Genomic DNA, 27927 nt, shown 5'->3' with positions numbered 1-27927 from the left:
CCCCGTCAATCTTGTCTGTAACTGGAGGCTTTTTGGGGTCCGTCGTGCCCGGGTGCTATGGTGGATTCCCAGTCTGAAGCTTCCCCACAACGCAGCAACAGACTGAAGTACAAGAGTTCAAGCTATGCTCATAATTCTTTTTTCATTTTGGTAACGATGTAACAATTCAACGTATCTGTAGTTTGCAGAAACGTACAATGCCTACGTTTTATTCTGGCGACTGGGCTGCATTAGCCATACCAATATGTTATTGTTGTGTTTACAGCTTGTCTTGCTGTCCCCAAGTGGACACAAAAAAAGTACATTTATGCAGTTTTAAAAAATTGTGACTAAGATACAAGCGTGACATTTTACAGTGTAAAAATGAACAGTGCTCAGTGCTCTCTACTGGACAAACTATGTAAAGGAGACTCTGTTACTAAATGACTTTTTTTTAACATATCTATTTACTGCATTTTTTGTTACTCTGTTACTAAGTCAGATTATGTTATTGAGCAGGCGAAGAAAGTTGAACATCAATAAAAACCCAGATATTTCCCTCAGGACCAAAAACAGCTAAAAGGGAGAAAATTGGACTTACATTCATTAAATGACACAAATAACACTCCTAATGAATGATCATGTTGCTCCGTAACTGTGGAAATAAGCAACTGTCAAGCAACAGCCTATCAGTCAATAATAGGCTAAAGATGTAGGGGGGAGGGGATGACTTACAATGTCAGTGTTTTAAACTCCGCCTAGTTTCAGCTCAGTGGATTAGCTGGTGTTTCAGTACAGTTCAGGTTTTACAAGCTTGGCAAGTCTTTTTCCTAAAATGGAGAGGTCAGTGCATCAGTTGCACACGAGACTGTTTTTTCCTCTCATGGGAGCAGAAGAGCCACACAGTGATCACAGCACAGTATCTGGAATATAATATTTTCAGTCCACTTGGATCTTTTTCAGATGCTCATCTGCAAGAACAAAAAACATGTATTTTTCAACCACAGCCTACCTGTACGGAAATGTATTTTTATTTGCTTCAGAATTATCAAATGAGACCATAGATAGACTTTGTCAGAAATAAGTTTGTTGGAAGATAATCATGTCCTTGATGTTTGGAAAAATGAAGACGTGCAACTCTGGAGCAGCAGCAGCTCCTGACAGAAGTCCAGCCGACTGTAACCTGGTGCTGCTCGGTGTGATGGGCTCCGGGAAATCAGGTCCCACTTTAACTTGGATATTTAGATTTAAATCTTTGTTAAGAAACTAAGAAAATGAAACAAATCTTCCATAACCTTGCCTTCACACTTTACGTTGGTTGTTTTAATGGAGTTCACTGGTTCACTGAACTAGTTAGCTAAATAGCTGATTTAGCTTAAGAAGAAATTACTGTAATTTTGCCCTGTAATAATTTCCTACAAAGTAAGCAGCTGACTGCATTAACACAAACCAGGAACATTATAATACAGTGCATGACTTAAATATTAAATATTATTTTACAGCACAGCATTTCACAAAAATATTTTGTCTTCTTGGTTCTTCTTTATGCTGTTTCTTGATTAATTTAATCTATTTCAGTTCTAAGTATCAAAGCTAATCACAGTCTGAGGCTCCACAGGCACTCACTCAGTCACACTGTGTTATGTCATGTGTTTCTCCCTGTTTTACAGCACTGACTGTCAAATTCCTCACAAAGCGCTTCATCAGTGAATATGACCCCCATCTAGGTGAGATCTCTCTTCTTTCAATTTAATACCAATAATATGGGGAAATTCAGTGGTGGAAAGCAACTAAGTACATTTACTCAGGTACTGTACTTACAGTAAGTACAGTTTTGAGGTACTTGTACTTTACTTGATTATTTCCATTTTATACTACTTTATTGCTCCACCACATTTCAGAAGGAAATATTGTACTTTTTACTTCACTACATTTATCTGACATATTTTGTTACTGGGGATGTAATAGAATAAGATTTTACATAAAAACACAAATGATAAGTTTATGAAAACCAACACATCATTAAAGATTAAGTGGTTTCCAGCCTTTTAGGCTTGTGTCCCAAAAAAGCAAAAAGGCTGAGTCTAGTTGGGGCCCCTTGTCATGTTTTAGATGTCTATGAGTCAGTTCCACCAAAGAGACACCCTAACTCCTCTAAACTTCTCACACGGTTTCATTTTAAGTCTTTGAGGCTCAAAGAGGGAAAATTCTGCAAAAAAGCAAAGATTAGAGGAAAATCTAAAAATACAATACACATTTGTGTAGCAGAACTTGTATTTTTCTTCTTTGCAGCTCCAATAATCATCTGACGACCTTACTGCTGATACTTTAAGTATATTTTGCTGAGAATACTTCTGTACTTTTACTTCAGCAGTATTTTGAATGCAGGACTTTTACTTGTAATGGGATATTTTTACATGGTGGTATTGGTACTTTTACTTAAAGATCTCCTCCAGACATATTTTGAGACATATGAAACACTAGTTTGTGTTTAATATGGTTTTTACACAAGTTAAAAATTACATCTCCTCCTTCTCCCACATTAAAAAAAATCCACAATCTCTGAATCTGTAAATATTGTCTCCTACTTCACTGAAAAGATAATCTTCAGTGTTTGTGACCTAGAGGTTTCAAGTTTCCATATCAGAATGTGACTTCACAGTGACAGTATGTCACAGAGACGTCACAGTGAAGTAAAACTAATTTTTCTGTGGAGGGGGACTTTAAGTAAAGGCTCTGAGTACTTCTTCCACCACTGTAGAACACATTGAGATGTATCTGTGGAAATGTCTCTCTGTGTCCTTGGCTGCCATGTAGAGGACATCTATTCATCAGAAGAGATTGTGGACCAGCAGCCAGTCACAGTGAGAGTGATGGACACCTGTGACCAGGTATGAACACACTGTTGTGATGACTGTCAGTGTACACTCACATACAGTGGGTACGGAAAGTATTCAGACCCCTTTAAATTTTTCCACTCTGATTGCAGCCATTGGCTAAAATCAAAAAAGTTAATTTTATTTCTCATTAATGTACACTCAGCACCCCATCTTGACAGAAAAAAACAAATGTAGAACTTTTTGCAAATTTATTAAAAAAGAAAAACTGAAATATCACATGGTCATAAGTATTCAGACCCTTTGCTCAGTATTGCGTAGAAGCACCCTTTGGAGCTAGGACAGCCATGAGTCTTCTTGGGAATGATGCAAGATGTTTTCCACACCTGGATTTGGGGATCCTCTGCCATTCTTCCTTGCAGATCCTTTCCAGTTCCGTCAGGTTGGATGGTGAACGTTGGTGGACAGCCATTTTCAGTCTCTCCAGAGATGCTCAATTGGGTTTAGGTCAGGGCTCTGGCTGGGCCAGTCAAGAATGGTCACAGAGTTGTTCCGAAGCCACTCCTTTGTTATTTTAGCTGTGTGCTTAGGGTCATTGTCTTGTTGGAAGGTGAACCATCGGCCCAATCTGAGGTCCTGAGCGTTTTTTTTCCAGGATATCTCTGTACTTGGCCGCATTCATCTTTCCTTCAATTGCAACCGGTTGTCCTGTCCCTGCAGCTGAAAAACACCCCCATAGCATGATGCTGCCACCACCATGTTTCACTGTTGGGATTGTATTGGGCAGGTGATGAGCAGTGCCTGGTTTTCTCCACACATACCGCTTAGAATTAACACCAAATAGTTCAATCTTGGTCTCATCAGATCAGAGGATCTTATTTCTCATAGTCTGGGAGTCCTTCATGTGTTTTTTGGCAAACTCTATGCAGGCTTTCATATGTCTCGCACTGAGGAGAGGCTTCCGTCGGGCCACTCTGCCATAAAGCCCTGACTGGTGGAGGGCTGCAGGGCTGCTGACTTTCTGGAACTTTCTTCCATCTCCCTACTGCATCTCTGGAGCTCAGCCACAGTGTTCTTTGGGTTCTTCTTTACCTCTCTCACCAAGGCTCTTCTCCCACGATTGCTCAGTTTGGCTAGGCGGCCAGGTCTAGGAAGAGTTCTGGTCGTCCCAAACGTCTTCCATTTCAGGATTATGGAGGCCACTGTGCTCTTAGGAACCTTGAGTGCTGCAGAAATTCTTTTGTAACCTTGGCCAGATCCGTGCCTTGCCACAATTCTGTCTCTGAGCTCCTTGGGCAGTTCCTTCAACCTCATGATTCTCATTTGCTCTGACATGCACTGTGAGCTGTAAGGTCTTATGTAGACAGGTGTGTGCCTTTCCTAATCAAGTCCAATCAGTTTAATTAAACACAGCTGGACTCCAATGAAGGAGTAGAACCATCTCAAGGAGGATCAGAAGAAATGGACAGCATGTGAGTTAAATATGAGTGTCACAGCAAAGGGTCTGAATACTTATGACCATGTGATATTTCAGTTTTTCTTTTTTTAATAAATTTGCAAAAATTTCTACATTTCTGTTTTTTCTGTCAAGATGGGGTGCTGAGTGTACATTAATGAGAAATAAAATGAACTTTTTTGATTTTAGCAAATGGCTGCAATGAAACAAAGAGTGAAAAATTTAAAGGGGTCTGAATACTTTCCGTACCCACTGTATACTCAACTGCTGACCACCTTCCACCTCTGTTTTATATTGCTCTTTATTGTTTCCACAAAAAACAGAAAAAAGTCTTCCTAACTACATCAAAATAAAATAAAATTAAAATTAAAATAAAATGACAGTTAGCAGTTGGCAAATTCAGGCTCATATCTACTCTACTAATACAAATAGTAACCTTAACAACAACAGGAACATCATAAACATAATAATAACAACAATTATTATTATTATTATCATAATTTAGAAGATAAAAATGTAAATATTTCCACAATAAAGTCCATCCATAAAATATACTTTATCATCCGAAACAAACAATACTACAACTACTACTACTAATAATAAAACATTGGTGTGTTATTAATACTCCACCCATGTCCCTAAACTAACACCCTCCCGCTAGTGGGCTTTATAAAGTTCCTGACCCAGACTGAGCTCTGTCACTAGACTGAAAGTACAGGAGGAGTTAGAGATAAAACTACTGTGGACGTGGAAAGTACAATTATGAAGGCTGAAGGGCCTCTGCTGCATATTTAGGCCTGTAACTCAGGATTATTTTCATATTGAATAATCTGCCCATTATTTTAACACATGTTTATAAAATGTAAGAAAATAGTGAAAAATACCCATTATAATATCCAAAAGTCCAACGTGACGTCATCAGATTATTTGTTTTTTTGTAACTAGCAATCCAAAGATATTCAGTTTAATATCATATAAGACAAAGAAAAGTTTCAGATTCTGCAGTGTGATAATCAGCCTGAAGAGACTTGTAACCCATCACAATAAACATCTGGTCTTTTACTCAGATCACAGTTATGGGGTCAGTTCGCAGGAAATGTGTCCTTGTATAAATAAATGTCATGACAGTGACATTTGTCAGAGACAGTAAAAGTAGAATAAACACCTTCAGGAGAACCAAACCTCAGACCTATTTCTGAGTGAAGCCTGACACCTGCTGCTGAAACAAAGGAACTGTTTACCACAGTGACACGCTGAAACACTTGGCTATAATCCAGTCAAAACAATACATACAAATTAACACATTCAAACAATTTAGAAATCAAATAACTTCAATCATATTGCTACTAAGCTGCAACTCTGAATTAGAAAATAAGATAAATGACACAGTTTATGGAAAAACATTAGTTATTTAAGCCAGTTTCAAGTATATACAAGGTCACTTTCAATTAAATTCAATTTATTTATATAGCGCCAATTCATAACAGAAGTTATCTCATTGCACTTTTCCTATAGAGCAGGTCTAGACCGTACGCTTTATAATATTATCTACAGAGACCCAACAAATCCCACCATGAGCAAGCATTTGGTGACAGTGGCAAGGAAAAACTTCCTTTAAGAGGGCAGAAACCTTGGACAGAACCAGAGTAAATGGTGGGCGGCCATCCACCGCTGTTGTGTTAGGTTTTGAGAGAGAGAAAGAGTAGGAGGTTTACAGAGAGAGAGACCGAGAGAGAAAGAGACAGAGAGAGAGAGTGAGAGAGAGCGAGTGAGAGAGAGTATTTTGAGAGAGAGACAGAGAGAGAGGTTATGGGGTTGTTAAGAGGTAGAGCCCTGGCCTGGGCCGAAGCCATTAATTCCACTCAGCCAGTCTCCACATTAACTTTTGACACTTTCACTACCATGCTGAAAAATGTGGTTGATCACCCAGACCACAGGGGAACCGCCGCTAAGCGGTTACTAGAGCTCCACCAGGGGGCTAGAAGTGTGGCTGACTACTGCGTGGATTTCCACACCCTAGCGGCAGATACCAGGTGGAATGAGGAAGCATTACAGGGAGTTTTTGTAAAAGGGCTGAATGAACAATTGCAGGACAAGTTAGCTACTCGCAATGAACCTCCTAATTTTGACTCTTTTGTCTCCCTAGCCATCAGACTAGACAATCACCTGCGCGAACGATGTTGGGAGAGGGCTAGTTACTCCTGTTCTGTCGCAAGTGCTCACTCCTCCACTCCACTTTCCGTGATAACAGACTGGTGTCTGCCAGCCAATCACCCCATTCCGCCCTCCACATTGCCACCGGAGGAACCACTGCAGCTCGGCTGATTTCATCTCTCCCTGGCGGAACGCACCCATAGGAGGAACACGGGAGGTTGCATGTACTGCGGTCAGCTTGGTCATCTCCGGGAATCCTGCCCCGTTCAGCCAAAAGATCAGACTCACCACTAGATGTTGGGGTAGTGGTGAGTCACACATCTATTTCAGCCCCATCCTTTTCACACATGCAATTACCTGCTACCATCTGTCACCAGAACCAGTCAGTTTCACTACCAGCTCTCATTGACTCAGGTGCTGATGACAGTTTCCTGGACCAAGAGATGGGGATACAGCATTAAATCCCGTTGGAACCCCTGGAGAAGCCCTTCATCACTAATGCCCTGGATGGTAGGCTCTTGGCCCGAGTGACTCACCGTACGATAACGGTCACTCTGGTTCTGTCTAGTAATCATTGTAAAACCATCCGGTTTAACATTTTTCAATCCCCTAATTCCCCACTGGTTCTAAGCCACGCATGGCTAAGTCTTCACAACCCACACATTGACTGGTCGGCTGGCAAAATCATCAGCTGGAGTCCCTTCTGCCTTTCAACCTGCCTGCAATCCGCGATTCCACCAGCAGATGGTGTCAACACACCTGCCTGACCTGACTTCCATTCCTGCAGTTTACCACAACCTGGATGAGGTTTTCAGAAAGGATTTGGCCCTATCTTTTTTTTAAATAGGCTAAAATTGGCTCCGTACATCTGGACCCTGGAAGCAGACCTTGCATTTGCCAGGCTCTTTTCCTCAGCACCCATCCTCACTCAACCCGACTCCTCCCGGCAGTTCATTGTAGAGGTGGATGCATTGGACACTGGAGTGGGGCGGTACTCTCTCAGCGTTCTAACACAGACCAAAAACTCCATCCCTGTGCATTTTTCTCCCATCGACTTACTCCAGCTGAACGCAATTATGACGTGGGTAACAGAGCTCCTCACAGTCAAGCTGGCACTAGAGGAATGGAGACTTGTAGTGTGGACCCACCAAAAGAACCTTGCCTACATTCAATCTGCCAAGAGGCTCAACCAGCGACTGGTCCGGTGGGCCCTGTTCTTCGGCCGCTTCAACTTTTCCCTCACCTACCAGCCAGGGTCCAGAAACATCAAACCGGACGCCCTCTCTCATCTATACATGGCTGACAACTCCTCCCCTGATCCGGACACCATCCTCCCATATTTGTGCATCATTGCTGCCGTCAACTGGGAAATTGAGGCCATGGTGAGGGAGGCTCAGTGATCACAGCCTGATCTGGGTAATGGACCAGCCGACCTGCCCATGGTCCCACATAGCCCTGGACTTTGTGACTGGGGTAAGCCAGTCACAAAGTCCAGGGCTAAGTCATTCTCACCGTGGTTGACCGTGTTTCTAAGGCTGTTCACTTTGTAGCTCTTCCCAAACTCCCCACAGCCCGTGAGACAGCCGACGTCATGGTCGACCAGGTTTTCCGCCTGCATGGGATATCCCTCGACATCGTTTCTGACTGAGGTCTCCAGTTCGTCTCTCAAGTCTGGAAGGCTTTCTGGCAAGCTCTGGGCACCACAGTAAGTCTCTCATCAGATTTTAAGCCCCCCAAACCAATGGCCAATCAGAGAGGGCTAACCAAGACCTAGAGGCCGCCTTGCGCTTTGTAGCAGCCACCAACCCCAGATCCTGGAGTTCCCATCTGACCTGGGTGGAATCCGCACACACCCTAACCCTAACCCTAACGCAGCCACAGGTGTGTCACCTTTTGAAGCCTCTTAGGTTATCAACCCCCTTTCCATCACAGTAGAGTGAGATCGGTTCCCTCAGTGCAACATCAACTGCGCAGCTGCCGCAAGATCTGGAGGGAGACCCCTGCTGCCCTACTCCGTTCCACTGCCAACAACCAGCGCATTGCGGACCGCCACTGGACACCAGCTCCTGAATGCTCACCAGGTCAGAAAGTTTGGTCATTCTCCAAAAATATTCCTCTTAAGGCTGACTCCAGAAAACTGACTCACAGGTTCATTGGCCCATTCGTGGTTGAAGAGATCATTAACCCCTCAGCGGTTAAATTAAAGCTTCCTCGTACCATGAGAATCCACCCCACATTCCGTGTCTCTCAAATTAATCCAGTGTCTTCCAGCCCTTTCTTGAAAATTACCTTCATGTTATCTGAAATCTAGACTAACTCTCTGACTCCCTGTGTTCAGGTTTGTTCCTCTCACCTGCCTCCAAGTTACTCACTGGCTTTCCAGGAAAACCTCACCTCGGATCTTCACTGCTCCACCTCATCCCGCTGTCCTTGCATCGCCTGCCTGCTCTCCCCAGCCTCTTCCCAGCCCGCTGTCTTCACCCAGTCCACCGGCTCACAGCGATTACCTCCACACTCCTGGTTACTCCTTGTACTTCATAATAAACTGAGACTAACTACTTCAACTCCCTCTGTGCTAGTTGTGCTTTTGGGTCCAGCCACGGTGTACCACAACAGAGACATAGCATTGAATTAAATGCAGATGGGATCGCTTCCCATCTAGACCTGCTCTATAGGAAATGTGCAATGAGATAACTTCTGTTATGAATTTGCGCTATATAAATAAAATTGAATTGAATTGAATTCCTTAAATTTAGCTACAGCACTATCAGATATACATCTGGAGTAGGAGTTTTTGCCTAATGGTGTGTAGTCCAGTAATAGGAGTTCAAAACTTATAAATAATGGTCCGATAATGAAGGATTCTGTGGAAAGACTATTAAATGTTCAATTTCAATGCCATATACCAGAACAAGGTCGAGGGTGTGGTTAAAACAGTGAGTGGGTTTATGTACACTCTGACAAAAGCCAATCCAATCTAATAATGAGATAAACGCAGTACTAAGGCTATCATTTTCCACACAAATATTGAAATCACCTACAATAATTACTTTATCTGTTTTAAGGACTAAACTTGATATAAACGCTGAGAATTCAGATAAAAAATCAGAATAATGACCAGGAGCACGGTACACTATAACAAAAAGAATTGGCTCTTGTGTTTTCCAGGTTGGATGTGAAAGACTAAGAACGAGTTATATATAATGAGTTATATTTCACACTAAAATATATTCATATAATATATTCATATTCAAATGACTAAAACTATGCCCTTAGTGTGAAGTGATTTGTAGTATGAACAGTGGTATAGTCCTTTATGACACAATGTGTGTGTGTGTGTGTGTGTGTGTGTGTGAAGGAGGGTCCAGGGAACAGTGAGCGCTATCTGTCGTGGGCCAGCGCCTTCCTTGTGGTCTACAGCATCGACAACATGGAGAGCTTTAAAGGCTGCCAGCTGTATCTGCAGACGCTCGCCCTGCACAACAAAACCTTCAGGCCACAAACTCCCATCATCCTGCTGGGGACCAAGCTGGACATGGACAGATACAGGCTGGTTACTGTGTGTGTGTGTGGCATAAAAATAATAATATAATAAACATGATAACTAGAAATCCCTCAGAGCATTTGGACCTCCTCCTATAACTACCATCTAGTCTATTAGTATGTGTGCTGTGCTTCAGGATACAGATACAGACTGAAAATGTCTTTTTTATTACTGAAGTTAGCAGGCTAAAGAAAGGCTTGGCCCAAATGTCTGTGCATATATAAAACTAGCTATCCTACTCATGAGAAAAGCTGAGCTTCTTTTCATTTAAATGCTCTTTTATTAAAATAAGAAATGTAGATGATTGTGCAGCCTTGTAGGAACAGATGTACTGCATGTGCTCTCTGCGTGCTTTGTACTTCATTACTTAGTTTCAACACACAGCTACTTTTATAAGTAAGGGCTGGAAGCAGCAACATTTCTTATGACTTTGACTTTGTTCGGGCCAAAAGTGAATGCTTCCTCATGTTGTAGTGGTTTGTGGTAGGCAGTGAACAATGTGGAGAATTTAAACTGCCACGCTAGCCACTCTGTGCGGTTGGACCTAGGCATGGCAATGCTTTGAGCTAACCTCAGCATTAGGGATGGTTCTGATAGCCGGTTCCATTTTGGATCCAGTTCTAAGTTGGTAAAATACTCAGATTCTCTTAGATCGTCTCGTTAGTCTGTTTCTGACTCTACAGACAAAGAAAAATGAACTGCTGACGTAAACAAACATGAGCTGACTCAGCGAGTAACAGAGTGGCCCGACACCTGCAGCACAGTACACTCTCTGTGGTTTAGGTTTGATAAATAAAAACAGGACAGATTTTTTTAACTAAGATGTCTTCATTCCACCAAACAAACTACCTAAAAAGATTTGATAAGGGATTTGAAAGGATTCAGATTTTATAAAATGTTCTAAAACTCCATCTGTGATCAACATGCTAATATGCACAGTGACAAAGCAGCCCACCAGCCCAGTAAGATATACCTCTATATTGGACAATTCTGCACCTCACCATTTTCTCCAGTGCCAATGCAGAAAGTAATGTGTGTTTTATGTAGCGAGAAGGAAAGTCAGGGTGTGGAGACCAAACTTCATGGCCCGTCACAAAGCTGCAAGTTATGTTTGCCTTTTTATCACCCGTAACCACAGTCTGTCCCAAACCTTAACCAGTTGTTTTAATGGCCTAACACTAAGCACACCTTAAACATGGCTCATGTGTCATAATCCCAATCTCTCCATAACCTTAATTACCCATACTGTAGGTGTCATACACAGATATTGCAGAGTGAGAATTTGAAAAATGTTGGCATTGGATGTGAAAAAACCTTTGTCATAGAAAGTAATCTGGGGTTGTACAGCATCATCTGAATTGACTGGTTATGACAGTGCTAACATGCTAATGTTTAGCAGGTGATATAACGGTGCTCAACATCTTAATTTAGCATGTTAGCTTGCGAACATTTGCTGTGTAAAAAATAGAAATGATGTCTAATTCATCTTATTTGCAAAATAGGAACAAAGTGTGAATATAAACAGGTTTTCTACTTTTCTTGAAATGATGTGCTGTGTATTGGGTGTCTGAAAACATAATGGATGTAAGTGTTTAAACACATCATATAATATCACATGATGGTCCAGCACACTGCACTCTGATATAAAGACAGAGCTTCATCAGCGTAAATAGTCCTCCGTCAGATACCTTTTTGAGCGTACAGTTGGGACAGAAGTACTGACAGCATAGCAGGATAGTAGTTTTTAGTGAACTATGTATTCTTGTAACACCTGGTTTCCTCTCAGGCAGGTGAGTCAGTGTGATGCTGAGGCCCTGGCGTCTCGTTTTGGCTGTTTGTTCTTTGAGGTGTCGGCCTGTCTGGACTTCCTCTCTGTGCAGCACGTCTTCTACGAGGCGGTGAGGAGGGCGAGGCGGGGGGGAGAGCGCGGTCATCTGGTACCGGCCGTCTACATCAGCGAGGACAAAGCGCTGCTCAGCGTGCCCTCCTTCACCACCCCCTGCTACAAGGAGCTGCCGGCCCCCGCCACCGCCAAGCTGGTCACCGTGAAGACGTCCAGAGCTCAGAGCATGCGGAGGGCTGCCACCCTCAACCTGCTCAAAGGCTTCAAGATCTTCTGACACCCCCTGACCCCCTCCACCATCTCCACTGACACTGTCAAAGATTTATTAGACATAACTGTACCCTGAGCTAGACAGGGGGTGGACACAATAACAGTAAACAGACAGGTGGCAATTCAAATGAAAACAACCTGAAGAAATAAGCAGAGAAACAAAAGATGCTTCTCTGAATGCTTTGATAAGAATACAGCAATAAAGTGTCAGGTTTTTCCATTTCACTTTGTTCTTTAAACAATCTCCTCAGTGTTACTGAACACAGAAACACAGGACTCTCTTCGATAATTTAACCATCCTACAGGTTTATGTTCAGGACACCAGTTTGAATTATTTACTTTGTTTCTCACAAATCAGGTTTTGTTCGTCATTTTGGTCAATACCCATGAGGCGAATCAGAATTGTAGCAAATTTAAATTGTCGTAGTTTTTAACACAACATGTCGCCATGTCGCTAAAAACTTGGTACTTTCCTGGGCGGAGCCTCACGTCCTCTGGCACACAGAGTAGTGGCACACAGTAGCTTTCTCATTTCTCAGTTTGTACCTCCTCGATTCCTCTCCTCACCTCCCCGCCACGTAGTCCCTCCCACCAGAGATGCGAGCGGAGGAGGCGAGGCAGAGACTTGAGGAGAGAGGAGTGAGGCAACAGGTATTTAACAAAATGAGATGTCCTTGCTTCAGAGCCGTCATTTTGAAGTGACTCAATTAAAGCCTACTGCTGTATTTTATGATCTCTGTCAGATGAGCACAACAGTGTTTATGAAAACTTTTAATTCAACTCACAACTTGGAATAATGTGACAAGAATGTACATATGTCATACGTTTTCTTTTATTTAACACACATACACATGCAGTATATACTCTTTATGTATTTTATTGTATGAAGCACTCCAAATGTTTGTATGAAAAGTACTATACAAATAAATTGACATACAGTATATTATATGTATGATTGAGGGAATTACTATATATATGTGTGACTGAACTATACAGGCTACAGTATATTATAGAGGCCTACACACAAACACTGACAAAATAAAATTGATCTCCAGTGCAGCCCACAGCCCCAGCTGCAGCTGTCCTCACAGGGCTACACTTTTGGAATGATGTTTGCAGACAACACAACGGGCAACAGATTATATGACAACACGAAATACAGCAAATTAGTGCTGAGAAGACAGTGTTCTTGTTGTATAATAAAGTGACGCTAGCAGCTGTTTGCAGGTGTAAACATCATGGCACGATTATAGCAGCTGAACTGGGTGCTGCCGATAAAAACATATCAACTGAAATGTCGTTCAGGAATGCAGTTAGAGCAGCGCAGCTTACGAGGCGCTACACACACGGTGAAGGGTGGAAAGTTTGATCATCTTAAATCATGTCTGTCTCACTCTTCACCTATCTCACTCCTCACCTGTCTTACTCCTCACCTGTCCGTCTCACTCCTCACCTGTCTTACTCTTCACCTGTTTGTCTCACTCTTCACCTGTCTGTCTCACTCTTCACCTGTCTATCCCACTCCTCCCCCCGTCTGTCTCAATCTTCACCTGTCTGTCCCACTCCTCACCTGTCTGTCTCACTCTTCACCTGTCTCACTCTTCACCTGTCTGTCTCACTCCTCACCTGTCTATCCCACTCCTCACCTGTCTGTCTCACTCTTCACCTGTCTGTCTCAATCTTCACCTGTCTATCCCACTCCTCCCCGTCTGTCTCACTCTTCACCTGTCTGTCTCAATCTTCACCTGTCTGTCTCACTCTTCACCTGTCTGTCCCACTCCTCACCTGTCTGTCTCACTCTTCACCTGTCTGTCCCACTCCTCACCTGTCTGTCTCACTCTTCACCTGTCTGTCTCAGTTTTCACCTGTCTGTCTCAGTTTTCACCTATCTCACTCCTCCCCTGTCTCACTCCTCATCTGTCTGTATCACTCCTCACCTTTCTGTCTCACTCTTCACCTTCTCACTCCTCACCTGTCTCACTCCTCACCTTTCTGTCTCACTCTTCACCTTCTCACTCCTCACCTGTCTCACTCCTCACCTTTCTGTCTCACTCTTCACCTGTCTCACTCTTCACCTGTCTGTCTCAATCTTCACTTGTCTCTCTCTTCATCTATCTGTCCTACTCCTCAGCTGTCTTTCTCACTCTATACCTGTCTGTCCCACTCCTCACCTGTCTGTCTCAATCTTCACCTGCCTCCCTCTTCACCTGTCTGTCCCACTTCTCACCTGTCTCACTCATCGCCTGTCTGTCTCACTCCTCACCTGTCTGTCTCACTCTTGAGACAGATGTTGCCATGATGCAGTTTTGTTAATTGAAAAGAGAAGAAGAGAGTGACCTGTTTTTATGTTGTTCAGGTGTTTCACTACTTACAGACGTCTCTACTAAAACCACCTGGAAACACTGTTAATGTGGATGCAAGTAATTTTTACATGGAAACAGCTTAATGTAGATGTAGTGCAACACCATGAAAGCCTTAAGACATACAGTATAAAAATGTACATTCCCGTGTGTACGATTCATCACATCAATATTACAAATATGTACAAAAAAATGGAAGTACAATGCAAATTCCACCTATAATTTTAAAATAATAAACGGTAATGGTATGGGTAATAATTATATTATATAATAAAGTAATAATAATAGGAATGATACTGATAGTATTAATAATGATTATTATAGTAATAAGACTAATAATAACTGTAGTAGCAGTTCTCGAACAGGAACACGGGGGCAGCAGGTGGCCCACAACCACAGATCAAGTCTCTGCAGCTCCAGAGGCAGAAATACCTGCTGAAAGCAACAGAAGGAGAGAGGAGAGAAACGAGAAAGCACAAAACTATGGGAGAGAAAAGATGTTGAGTTAGTAACATGCAGGAATCAGGCCCCAGTTTGGGTTCGGCAGGCAGCCACTATCTCCACATTTAAGAGTTGGCTTAAGACTTTCCTCTTTGATACTCTCTTCTCTCCTTCTGTCGTTTTCAGCAGGTATTTCTGCCTCCAGAGCTGCAGAGACTGGATCTGTGGTTGTGGGCCACCAGCTGCCCCTGTGTTCCAGCTCGAGAACTGCTGCTACAGTTGCTATTGGCTCTGTTACTGATGCTGACATTATTCTTCCTATAGCTGTCATTCCTATTATTACTAATTTATTAATATTAACACTATAATTACTATTCTACTATATTAAAAAAAATCTACGTGGTCTTTGCATTGTGCCTCTCTAATCCTATCCCCTTCCCCCATACCCCCCTGCTCGCTCTCTCTCTCTCAAAACCTCTCTCTCTCAAAACCTAACACAACAGTGGCGGATGGCCGCCCACCATTGAGTCTGGTTCTGTCCAAGGTTTCTGCCCTCTTAAAGGAAGTTTTTCCTTGCCACTGTCGCCAAATGCTTGCTCATGGTGGGATTTGTTGGGTCTCTGTAATTATTTATTATAAAGCGTACGGTCTAGACCTGCTAGGCAATATTATTAGGAAGCACTCCATCAGTGGGACTCTACTTCCAGCCATTGAGGACATCCAGAGGAAACGCTGTCTGCGTCGAGCCCGCATTCTTAAGTACTCCTCTCACCCCGCCCAGAGACTGTTTTCTCCCCTGCCTTCCGGCAGGCGCCTCTTGTGCAAAGACCAGCAGACTGAGAATCAGCTTTTTTTCCCAGAGCTGTCTTCCTACTGAACTCTGCCCCCCGCTGATTCCACTGTCCACTCATATACCTTAACTTTAAATGTTGCTATATTGTTTTTGCTGCTGCTAAATTGTTTTTGCTACATGTACCACATGTTCATTTGAACTACCAGACTATTTATTTATACATATACTGCATAATTTGCACTCCAGGTACTATGTACTGAATACTGCAATAACTCATCTACTGCACAGTTAACAATTTCTGTCCATAATTTGCACTACTTAATGTTTATTGCACTACTGTTCTGCCCAGTCCAATTCATCATTGCACATATCCATCAGTATACTTCTGTTTATAGTAATGCCATCTGTATATATTGTCCATAGTACCACTTGTAAAATATTTTCATAATATTGCTCTGTCCTGCACTTACTTTATATCCTGCACTTGCTTATTGCACTTATTGCACTTCTGGTTAGACCTAAACTGCATTTCGTCGCCTTCTACATGTACATGCGTAATGACAATAAAATTTAATCTAATCTAATCATCTAAACTTATCATTGTGCACCGAGGGATAAAAATATACCTCACCAGTGATGCAGGAGAAGCGGTCACTGTGGCCCCTATCTCTTCCTACAGCTTCATGGTTCGGTGTCCCAAGTGTAGCAAAAGGGGTACTAGCAGGGAGAACCTGACAGGTCAGCCCACCCTGTCTCATGATGATAGAAAACTGTCTGATAGGGACATCCAGACATCTAGAAGAGGGAGGGTGTAACCTCTGGGTAAATCCCCAGAGCTGAAATGTGCATAGCAGTAGAAATCCTAGTTAAAATAGTAAGATGGTAGCCTTTCTATACTTTGTCTGAAACGTACATTCTCTCAACACAAGGTGTGACAGACTATCTTGCTTATTAGAGAGTTTTTATCTGTTTTATGGGTGTGTATTGCCAGTTGTTGTTTGTTATTTTCTTTGTGGGCCCACAAGAGTAACAGCAGTTAATTGCTGTTGCTGATCCATGCTGTGTTATTCACAGTTAACAGAGGTAATAGCTGTTGAATACTTCATACCAGCTTAAATTTATAGAGTATTTTCTGCCAGGTTTAAGACTGATATTTGCCATACGTACTTTGGTGCAAAAGTGGCATATATTTACAATCAGTCAGGTTTAAAGGGTACTAGCCTTTCTTTTCATTTTCCATCACCTTGGTAGGAAAAGGGCTGTTTTGTTGTTAGATTAACATGAATGATGCCCTAAAAGAACACTGAACGTGATTTCATTTAATTGAAATATTTTGGTAAATAAACATGACTTTCCTCTTTGTCAGTTTAACAAATAGGAATGGTTTCAAGCCGAGGGTTTACAGTGATTAAGGTCAAGGGTTAAGATTACACATTCACACTATCATACTTTAATTTCATTAAGTTTTAATACACAACATACCATTAAAAAGGGTAACACAAGTGACAGTATAAGGTGTGGTTTAAGTAAAAGACCCCAGGGCGCTGTATCTCATGGTAGTTGATACTGGGAAGCGCTACAAGAGTATGCAGTAAATCAGTTGATCTGCTGGCCATGGAGTCAACTCAGTTTGTTTGTTGTCAGTCACAACAGAGATGAGGGAGCTACAGAAACAGCACTTTGATCCAATTATTTATTGATGTATGAACATTTGAGGCAGATGGAGCAGGTGGAGCCATCATTCAAACTAGAATCATCAACACATCAAACATGGGTAACAATGGGTAGTATCATCAACAAATCACAAGTCAGTGACAAATCTGGTAAAGATCCAGAATATTCTGTCTGTCTGTAGGGACCTTATTTCTATTTCCCTTGTCTACAGAGGATCTGAACCCACTCACTGCTCATGAAGTAAATTCATTCTGTCATTAGAACAGGAAGGCACTTTCTATCAGTGCTATCATTAGGCTCAACCTGAAAAATCTCTCGTTTTACTCACAGTCCTCCTACAGCGGCCCTTCTGTGAAGCTTATAATTTTTTTGTCCTGTTGTGGTGTTGGAAGGTGTCCATGATATTTTTACGATATTATTTTTATTAATATTAACACTACAATTACAATTTTACGATTAAAAAAAAAAATTCTAGATGGTACTTGCATTGTGCCCCCCCCCAAAAAAAACTCCTCTCTTTCTCTCTCTCTCCTACGTCTTAAAGAAAAGCAAGTGAAGGTACATTTCCAGTTGTGACTTTATTAGTTAATGATCAGTTCAATTCAATTAAATTTTATTTATATACAGTATCTTACAGAAGTGAGTACACCCCTCACATTTTTGTAAATATTTTATTATATCTTTTCATGTGACAACACTGAAGAAATGACACTTTGGAACAATGTAAAGTAGTGAGTGTACAGCTTGTATAACAGTGTAAATTTGGAGTCCCCTTAAAATAACTCAACACACAGCCATTAATGTCTAAACCACTGGCCACAAAAGTGAGTACACCCTTAAGTGAAAATGTCCAAATTGGGCCCAAAGTGTCAATATTTTGTGTGGCCACCATAGTTTTCCAGCACTGCCTTTTCCCTTTTGGGCCTGGAGTTCACCAGAGCTTCACAGGTTGCAACTGGAGTCCTCTTCCACTCCTCCATGATGACATCGCGGAGCTGGTGGATGTTAGAGACCTTGCACTCCTCCACTTTCCGTTTGAGGATGCCCCACAGACGCTCAGTAGGGTTTAGGTCTGGAGACATGATTGGCCAGTCCATCACCTTTACCCTCAGCTTCTTTAGCAAGGCAGTGGTCGTCTCGGAGGTGTGTTTGGGGTCGTTATCATATTGGAATACTGCCCTGTGGCCTATTCTCCGAAGGGAGGGGATCATGCTCTGCTTCAGTATGTCACAGTACATGTTGGCGTTCACAGTTCACTTAATGAACTGTAGCTCCCCAGTGCCAGCAGCACTCATGCAGCACCAGACCATGACACTCCCACCACCATGCTTGACTGTAGGCAAGACACACCTTGTCTTTGTACTCCTCACCTGGTTGCCTCCACACACGCTTGACAACAACTGAACCAAATAAGTTTATCTTGGTCTCATCAGACCACAGGACATGGTTCCAGTAATCCATGTCCTTAGTCTGCTTGTCTTCAGCAAACTGTTTGCGGGCTTTCTTGTGCATCATCTTTAGAAGAGGCTTCCTTCTGGGATGACAGCCATGCAGACCAGTTTGATGCAGTGTGCGGCATCTGGTCTGAGCACTGACAGGCTGACCCCCCACCCCTTTAACCTCTGCATATAACGCTGAGCATGTGCACTCAACTTCTTTGGTCGACCATGGCGAGGCCTGTTCTGAGTGGAACCTCTCCTGTTAAACCGCTGTATGGTCACTGTGCTGCATCTCAGTTTCAGGGTCTTGGCAATCTTCTTATAGCCTACGTCATCTTTATGTAGAGCAACAATTCTTTTGTTCAGATCCTCAGAGGGTTCTTTGCCATTAGGTGCCATATTGAACTTCCAGTGACCAATATGAGAGAGTGAGAGCAATAACACCAAATTTAACACACCTACTCCCAATTCACACCTAAGACCTTGTAACACTAACGAGTCACATGACACCGGGGAGAGAAATGCCCAATTTGGACATTTTCACTTTTGTGGCCAGCAGTTTAGACATTAATGGCTGTGTGTTGAGTTATTTTGAGGGGACTGCAAATTTACACTGTTATACAAGCTGTACACTCACTACTTTACATTGTAGCAAAGTGTCATTTCTTCACTGTCATGAAAAGATATAATAAAATCTTTTAAAAAATGTGAGGGATGTACTCACTTCTGTGAGATACTGTAGCGCCAATTCATAACAGAAGTACTCTTTATAATATTATTTACATAGACCCAACAAATCCCACCATGAGCAAGCACTTGGCAACAGTGGCAAGGAAAAACTTCCTTTAAGAGCCAGAAACCTTGGGCAGAACCAGACTCAATGGTGGACGGCCTTCCGCCGCTGCCGTGTTAGGTTGAGAGGGTGGGAGTGCACAATGCAAATTCCACCTAGAATTTTAAAATAGTAATAATGTAATGGTAGTGGTAATAATAATATTGATAAAGTAATAATAATAGGAATGATAGTGGTAGGAATAATAATGATAATTATATTAATAAGACTAATAATAACAACTGTAGTAACAGTTGTTGAGTAGGAAGACGGGGGCATCAGGTGGTTTGAATAAATACAAACAAGCAAACACGTGCTCATCTGCTGACAATCACATTTTCATTTGAGGGAAAGCAAAAAGTACAAACCATGCTCTTACAGTATGCAACCAGAGGGATTAAAGGAAGAGTTTAACATTTTGGGAAACAGGCTTATTTGCTTTCTTTCTGAGAGTTAGATGAGACAGTACAAACACTCATCTCTGTGGTTCAATATAGGCAGTTTGCTTATCTTAGCATACAGACTGAAGGCAGGAGGAAACAGCTAGCCTAGCTCTGCCCATAGTTAAAAAAATTAGGCCTAAAAACACCTCTAAAGCTGCCTATTGAATACATCGTATCTCATTAGTTTAATCTGTATAGAAACAGAAATGTAAAAACAACAGTTTAACTATTGCTTGACAAACAACAGTTTATCCATCTACTCAGCACTTCTGAGCATTGTCTTCAGCTACAGTGCAAGTTGTCAGATACTGTCAGTGAGCACATGTTTTAGTTTAGGTCACCACACCACAACCTAACTGTGACAACAAGACTCCTGGAAGCTACACACCGTCACTGCACCTGGCCACTGTTTGAAAGAGTTACAACATGAAACTCCCCCTTTACAGATGTTGGTGGGTCTGTTTTTGAATAGAGCCAGGCTAGCTGTTTCCCCTGTTTCCAGTCTTTATGCTAAGCTAAGATAATTGTCTGTAGGCCCCAGCTTCATATTTACCACACAGATATCTGAGCAATATCAATTTTCTAATCTAACTCTTAGACAGAAATCAAAAAGGTTAATTTCCCAAAATGGTGAACTGTTTCTTTGAGAAACATAAACTCTGGTATTATATCTGAGTATTATAACCAGATATATATTATGTATAGCAAGAACTTAACGCAATTTTGTCATTTTTTAATAGTAATTTTAAGTTTCATGTAAATATACGCTTTATCATGTATTTTATTTTTATCCAAAGGAATAATCTACCCTTCCGTCAGAAAGCACTGTTACACAAACAGTATACCCCTTTAACATTCTGCCTACATTCAAACTAACGGGTTGTTTTTGATCTTTAGACCCCACCTGTTGGATTGTCAGACCGCTGTGAATGTAGGGAGATAACACGTTTTACAGATTTAATGCTTTGTAACTTCATAGCATTAGAAGTCCATCAAAGTTGTACATACTGCTATTATCCTTCGGGTGGAGCAGTGGGTGATGTGGTAATCTGAACCCTTCACTCCGTCGTCTTCACTGCCTCATCAGCCTCCAACTCAGCAGCTGACACCTCCTCCTGTTTCTCCTCCTCTGCTGCAGGATCTGAATACAGGCAGGAGGTTTTTCCATCTTTCCATGTGAGCACGATGTTTCCTGCTTTGAGCTCGCTCACCTCCGCGTTGGATGAGGAGGGTTTGTTTCCCTGCAGCAGCCTGTCAAGTGACGGTGATGGTTTGCTACTGCTGTCGTCTCTGAGTGGTGAAATGACCAGCAGCTCCTCATCTTGACTCTTCTGAGCCACAGCAGCTGCTGTCTTGTACTTTGCAATCTTTTTTCTGTTCCTGAAGGGCAAAAGACAGGAAACTATGACACTCAGCAGCCTTTAAAATATCAGTGTTATACATTTTTCTACATGTGTTGCTATGAAAATGTCCCTTCAGGTCATACTTGTTGGCCATGACTCCCATTCCGAGCAGCAGAAAACCAACAAGAAGGCAGACGAAAGCCAGTCCCAGCAGTACAAACTTCCATGTGGTCGCTGCAACAGGAAGCCGACAACATACTGGTAAACATACAGCTCATATAATAATATTAATATAGTGCTGTCAATGAATAACAAAACAACCACAGGAGGCTGCAGGAGGCAGGTAGTACATGTGCACGAGTATCCTGCTTATGATCAGGTGGTTATGTGTTTCGCATGTAAACAGTTTTTCCTGGTTTCAGAAACCTGATCAGGTGCTACCTGGTTGAGAAACCAGGATACTGTGGCCTGTAAACACCTGGTCAGGTTTCTGATCATTCTCTGTCTGTACAGAACATAGTGGCTGAGATGGTGAGAAATCAAGACACACAGATTTCTCTTGTTCCATGTAAACATCAGATCCCAGAACCAGGATAATACTAGGGTGCATGTGAACGCACTCATTGGAAAGATATCAGTCAGGAGAATGAGAATTTATGTGCAGTATGTTTTCACATTTATCTGCTGAAGAAGGAAAGTGTAACTTAAAGATTCAGAGATTCTGGATTTTTTAATAAGAGAGAAGGAGCAGATGTAATTTTAAGAATTGTAACGAGGCAGTTGAACTTGTGTAAAAACGGTACTGTATGGAACCGTATAGGGGACTATATTAATTTGAAATGATAATGTAAACTTGGAAATGAAAATGTAATTCCACTATAGCATTATTATTTTCCACATATGTATGTGTTATTTGAGTAAAAATCAAAATGAAATAATCCCATTTTCATTTTCAGTCTTCAGTTAGAACGCCACTTCCTCGTTCAGTGACTTTGTTCATTAACATTTTTCAAGTTCTACCTACCGACTTGGGCAGACTCTGCCGGGCTGGGAGCTCGGAGCACCGGGGGAGGGTGTTGTTTTCACCGCTAGCACAGGAGCAGGAAGGGGAATGCTGGCTTGAAGCAGCGCCGGAATGGGAACCATGTTCTCATCCAGCTAACACATTGGAGGGTGTATTTGTTGATCTTGGATCTAGGCAGCTTGAATAGTGCACTTGTACTCTAAATAATCAACACTTGTGATTGGCTGAGTGCAGATCATGTGACTGTACTCACAAATCGTTGACGTGGCACTGACAGCATTTTTCGTTAATTTATCTAACTTTACGCAAATTCTGTTTATGAAATGAAATCTGCCAAAATCTGTCGAGCAGATTAAACTTTACAGATTTACAGACAAATTTTCAGCAAACTGGGTTTAGTAATCAGTCTTACTCGTATCATTTCCATATAGTTTATGAAACTTTTCATCAAAGCATCCCCAAATACATTTTGATTGTCTTTTAAAATGTACTAATATAAACTTCTTGTATAGCCTATTTTATCATGTATAGATGTTTCACTCTGTATAGTGAAAATTAAATAGTGGTGATCCAGCCCCGTTTGGTTCTGTCTTTGTGTATCAGACAGTCCCAGATGGTCCCATAAAAGAGCTCAGGGAAGCAGCAGTGAGCAGCCCTTTATCAGAGGTGGGACGGTTAACCAGATGTACATTATCCAAACCAACCAGTTGGTCCTCTTCCTTAAACTCTCCCGTAAAACTGAAAAATACTATTTGAAAACACTTCTGATGAATCATAAATCTCACCTTTGTGTAAACGTTTGTTTTCAAGTGTGGAATCGGCTCATTGTTGCCCCTCATGGCCGTTGGTGGGAAAAAAAACAGCCACTACTCTCAGAAACTGTCAAGTATCAGTGGGTGATTTCTGCCCTCCAGCTTCAGAGGGCAGCGATGAGCCCAATACATCTTGACACCACAGTGAGGTGAAGAAGACGCTGCACTAGAACACTTGTGCGTTCCAATACCCATACTACCATACTATTTAGTATACCAGAAACATACTATGTCAAATGCAGTATGCCACAAATGCCAGGATGTCCTACTGCATGCCATTGCATTTTGCAGTATGCAGCCAGCATGCTTTTCTGGCTATTCTGACCCACAATCCTCTGCGCAGCGGAAGATATACATCGACTGAGCCGCCGAGAGAGAGCAGACAGATGACAGCGCGATTGCAAATAAAGGGATCCAATATCGTGCAAAAGCCTAATTTGAATTCCTGTAAAATCCTGTTTGGCCTGTTTGCTGCTTTATATTTCATAACTATTGTCAATCCTGCCGACACTGTTAGGGTGCTGCTGAGCAGCTCCACTTCATTTCACACATGGTTGATTTACAGTTTGAGATACAAAGACACTACATATTAGGACTGCAATGATATGAATTTCGATTTGTTTGATTTTTTCTTTAACAGAGACGATGCAATTTGACATAGTTCCTATACAGAGCATGAAAGTGACGTGCTTCCCAGCGAGTTTATAGCTGTTGTTAATTTTCAACTCTTGTCCCTAGTTGTGCTTTCACATGTACAGAGTAATTAAACTAGGCCTGTACAGCTTTCAGTCTCATAAACCACAATACACTACAGGTATGGAAATACAATAAAATACACATACAATACACCTCAGTATTCAGAGTACAATTAGCTACACATGGGCACTTAACCTTTGTTGTAAAAGATTTTATATCGGGAATGAATTTGATTTCAGTTCCAGAGCTGACAGCCCTTTATCTGATTATACACTGTCTCGTATCATAAAGTTTTGCGAAAATGTGTACCTTTACAAAACAGAATTGTCAAGTATGTTACACAGTGACATGAAAATGTCGTTAAATGTAAAGCTGCTTCGCGTGCAGACAGAACACAGTGCCAGCAGCTGCGTCTCTGCATGAAAACATATTCAACAACAGAAAACCATCTGCCAGCGACAGAGAGTGTGAAAGGGGGTAACACGCCTACTGGTGACCAGTCGAAGAGATAGTAATAACGGGAATGGTTTACGTGTTCGTTAATATAATACTGCATGTACAGAGTAACAACAGCAGAGCTCTCCTGGTGGACCTCCGTCTCCTGCGAGCGCGGGGTCTGGCCTGCTGTTATGATTTATTAGAAATGTTTTCAAACTGTTTTTTTCAATTTTACAAGAGAAAAGACTTTCAAGTCCAGCTAAGTGTCAGCTGCACTTTTAAGGACTTCCTACTCTTATTCGTGTATTAAGAACAGGATCCGTTTCAGAGACTTCTCAGTGGCCTCTCTGAGGACCTGAGACTGTGCTCAGCCTCACAGGAAGCTAACAGCTCAGAAATGTATCTTGAGGCTGAACCCACCGAGTGATCAGTGAAGCCTTAAAGTCCTTCTATCTGACAGGTGGCTAACAGGCATTAGATGGTCGTTTTTATTAGCACCGGCTGAGAGGGGAGAGGGATTTCTGACACGTTACATTTTCACTTGGATGAAGTATTTTACGAGCAGTAGCAGCACTTACGATCCTTTGTGCGATAGTACCAGCGGAGGTACTCTCTCTGTTCCTCCATCATGGCCGCCAGCTCGCCTATCTGATCCTCTGCAGCCTCAAACTCTTCTGGATCATCAGATGCCCTTCTGGATCCTGGAGGAAGAACAAGCACACAATAGTATATGGAATATAGAAAAAATGGATCAAATTTAAATTCAGTGCCTGCCAGCACAAAACAACCTTTCTGTTCCCGTAACCCTCCTTGACTTACTGAGTTTTTCCTGGCAGATGTCCCCCTCATCCAGAGATCTCCACTTTGAGTGTTTGCTGTCATGTGTGAGAATCAGACGCCGGCCATCTATTGACAGCAGCATTGACGTGTTCCTGCTGATCAGTCTGTCCCTGTCACAGTCCCACATTAACCCCGCAGCATCCACTTCCGGCCCCTGGCAGGACCGGGTCCCGACAGGCTCTCTCGGCAGGGCCGACAAACATCTGGACGATGCGACACACATCAGCATGCCCCGATCGATCCAGATCCACTGCTGAGACTCTGAGTCCAGGTTGCACCTCTTCAGCAGGACTTCATTTGTAGCTGCTGAGTCCTGCAGGCACAGGCTGCGCTGGGTGTTGTGAATCATGAATGCCCTCGCCCCTGCAGGTGTTGTGAGAGTGACAGGTTTACATTCATTGATGCTAATACGTAAATCAGTTCTAAATGTGTCTGAATGGAGCTTTAGCTTACCTAACAGGGGGGAAACAAGGGGAAACAGAAAGATCCAGGCATCAAACATATCTATAGAGGATGGAGCATTGTTATTAGAAAACACAGCAATTTCAACCTTTTCATTGAAAAGCAGAATCAGAATCAGAAATACTTTATTGATCCATGTCAGTGCACACAGGAGAAAGTACTAGCAAAAAATATAATACAACACACTATAAAAACACTATAAAAAACAGGTCAGAAAATACATTTAGTACCAGGTGGGTATAAGTATAAGATAAAATAAGAGTGATTTAAAAAGGACAGTTCACCCCAAAATCAAAAATACAGAGAGAGTTTAGTGACAAAGTGAGGGGAACAAAAACCGGATTTGGAAATGAATTGTTTTGTCTACAGTTGGTTCACTGCAGGCAGGATCCTCCCCCAGCTGAAAGTGAGTGCACACAGATCACCAGACTACACTGTGAAAGTGAGTCTGAATGCTTTGAAATGCCTTCTTGCAGTTTAATGTTCCTAACAGGTGGCTGTGTTCTAAAGTCTACATGATGCTGCATGTAGTTCATACTCCCTCAGTATTGGGCTGCATTTGACCTTGTGCACAGTATTGTTATTTGTTTGATTTGTTTTGAAATCTCTGTTTATTTCTTGTCTCTTCTGCTTTGTTTTTCATTTTATTTTTGCATCAGTCTTGTTATGTGCACTTTCATCTTTTGTAAAGAAAATTGCATTTTGTTATTATTACGTTAAATTATTATCCAGCAAACTATAACATAAGAACAGGACCACTTAAAGAGCAATTTATTATTTACAGTTTACCAGCTTGTTAAATGTCAAACATACATGACAGTTTAGTTATTAAAATCAACTTTAGTCACTCTAGATGACCACTTTCAGATATTTTCTAATAAACGTTAAGCATTGAAATAATGGCTGTTAGTGTCATCTGTTTTTGGTGAATATTGTAAATTAAACAGAATCTTTCTTAGTTGTTGCAATTTAATATTTCAGAAATTCTAAAATATATATCACTACTATAATGCACATGAATGTGTTTAAACTGAACATGATAACGGGAAAATAAATGTTTGAATTCCATGCAGGCAATATTTTAGTTTCTTCAAATGTGTGTGGAGAGTTGTGACTGTTTTCTGAAGCTTCAAAACAGAATTCTTCAGTTCCACATCAAGTACAGTATGCCTCTCTATTGCCTGAATTTTCACAATTTTTGATACACTCCTGTTGTGCCTGAAATCTGCAAATAATTATATCGCGCAGGGTTTTCTTTGCCCTTAGCTGAAGCTCCCAGGCTGCGTAATGCCAGAATGAACACGACGCACGACACGTGAAGAAATCGCTCCTCAGGTCCTCAGCTGTCGTACTGCAGTCTGCATTACTTGCTCTGGAACTGTTAGTGGTACTCTTATACTACATGTGATTTCCAGTGGTGAGAAATAATAAATGCATTTCCCCTCAGTTAACCGGTCTACTATATGAAGCCATATGAAACCCATCACTCCATACTGTGACATATTGCACTACACCAGTGCTCTACTCTACTGTGTAAGATTCCTTCCCGAAGCAGAGCATAGCACACCACATCATACCATGCCATACCAAAAGCATACACTGCTCACCATGCTAAGAGTGTGAAGCGATATGAATGACCCCACTAAGGTAATGAGCACAAGGAACTACCTATTTTAACAGAGTTAGTTAGTTGTACTTGTACTCACTTCTATGATGTTCTGTGTCTGGCTGAGATGAGAAGGAGGGAAAGTCTGATAGTTCATTAGACAGAAAGATGGAAAAAACCCAAAAGCTTGCCAAAGTTCACAGGGAGGAGCCTGCAGATCGTTTCATTACTCTGCTCCTATTCTCAGCACTGAGCTGCCATCAGAAGCACAGAGATTGTACTGGATGTGACGTTAAGGGCTTATTTATTGAGGAAAGTCATTTCTGTCCTGTTTTCATGAATTTGTACCATGTACACGTGATATTAAATAGAGACTCACTTTCACAAAGGAACTGCAGCGCCTTTAAAACACAGTTCAGGCTGAGTTTCAGGCCTTTGACCCTGTTGCTTGGTTACTGTTTAGACAGCCTCGCAGTTACCTTGTCTTTTCTGTTTGTTAGAGTCTGTGACTCATCGGTCAAACACCGGCACACACACTGAGCGCGCTGTTACATTTGATTTGATTTTTATAGCAGAGGTGTGGAGAGGTAAATAACCTCTGTGTCGCTGAAGGAATAATGAGGACGTATTTGTATCTGCTT

General features: G+C 41.9%; 2 protein-coding genes across 9 annotated transcripts; one reads left to right on the top strand and one right to left on the bottom strand.

Moving 5' to 3' along the window:
• Positions 1-13: 13 nt before the first annotated feature.
• rasl12 (RAS-like, family 12) lies at positions 14-14036 on the top strand. 8 transcript variants are annotated; one of them, XM_044202325.1, is made up of 8 exons: positions 1647-1706; positions 2797-2870; positions 6419-6734; positions 6841-8131; positions 8359-8507; positions 8765-8946; positions 9785-9987; positions 11757-14036. In XM_044202325.1, exons 4-8 carry the CDS (start codon positions 8043-8045, stop codon positions 12088-12090), a joined length of 957 nt encoding a protein of 318 aa, XP_044058260.1. In that variant the 5' UTR covers positions 1647-1706; positions 2797-2870; positions 6419-6734; positions 6841-8042; the 3' UTR covers positions 12091-14036. The 8 variants fall into 8 exon arrangements, with proteins under 8 accessions (XP_044058235.1, XP_044058275.1, XP_044058243.1 ...); XM_044202300.1 differs by lacking the exons at positions 6419-6734; positions 6841-8131; positions 8359-8507 and adding exons at positions 14-993; positions 1109-1199 and having other exon boundaries at positions 1650-1706; positions 9785-9985; XM_044202315.1 differs by having other exon boundaries at positions 6419-8131.
• Positions 14037-17356: 3320 nt separating this feature from the next.
• si:cabz01068815.1 (solute carrier family 51 subunit beta) lies at positions 17357-27483 on the bottom strand. The gene is made up of 6 exons (XM_044201654.1): positions 27387-27483; positions 25672-25722; positions 25198-25581; positions 24957-25079; positions 21552-21642; positions 17357-21445 (listed from the first exon to the last, which is right to left on the bottom strand). Exons 2-6 carry the CDS (start codon positions 25718-25720, stop codon positions 21124-21126), a joined length of 969 nt encoding a protein of 322 aa, XP_044057589.1. The 5' UTR covers positions 25721-25722; positions 27387-27483; the 3' UTR covers positions 17357-21123.
• Between the last annotated feature and the right edge of the window lie 444 nt (positions 27484-27927).

This window comes from Siniperca chuatsi, linkage group LG1 (genome assembly GCF_020085105.1).
Source record: "Siniperca chuatsi isolate FFG_IHB_CAS linkage group LG1, ASM2008510v1, whole genome shotgun sequence".
Taxonomy (NCBI): domain Eukaryota; kingdom Metazoa; phylum Chordata; class Actinopteri; order Centrarchiformes; family Sinipercidae; genus Siniperca; species Siniperca chuatsi.
This window is presented reverse-complemented; position numbering and strand designations above follow the sequence as displayed.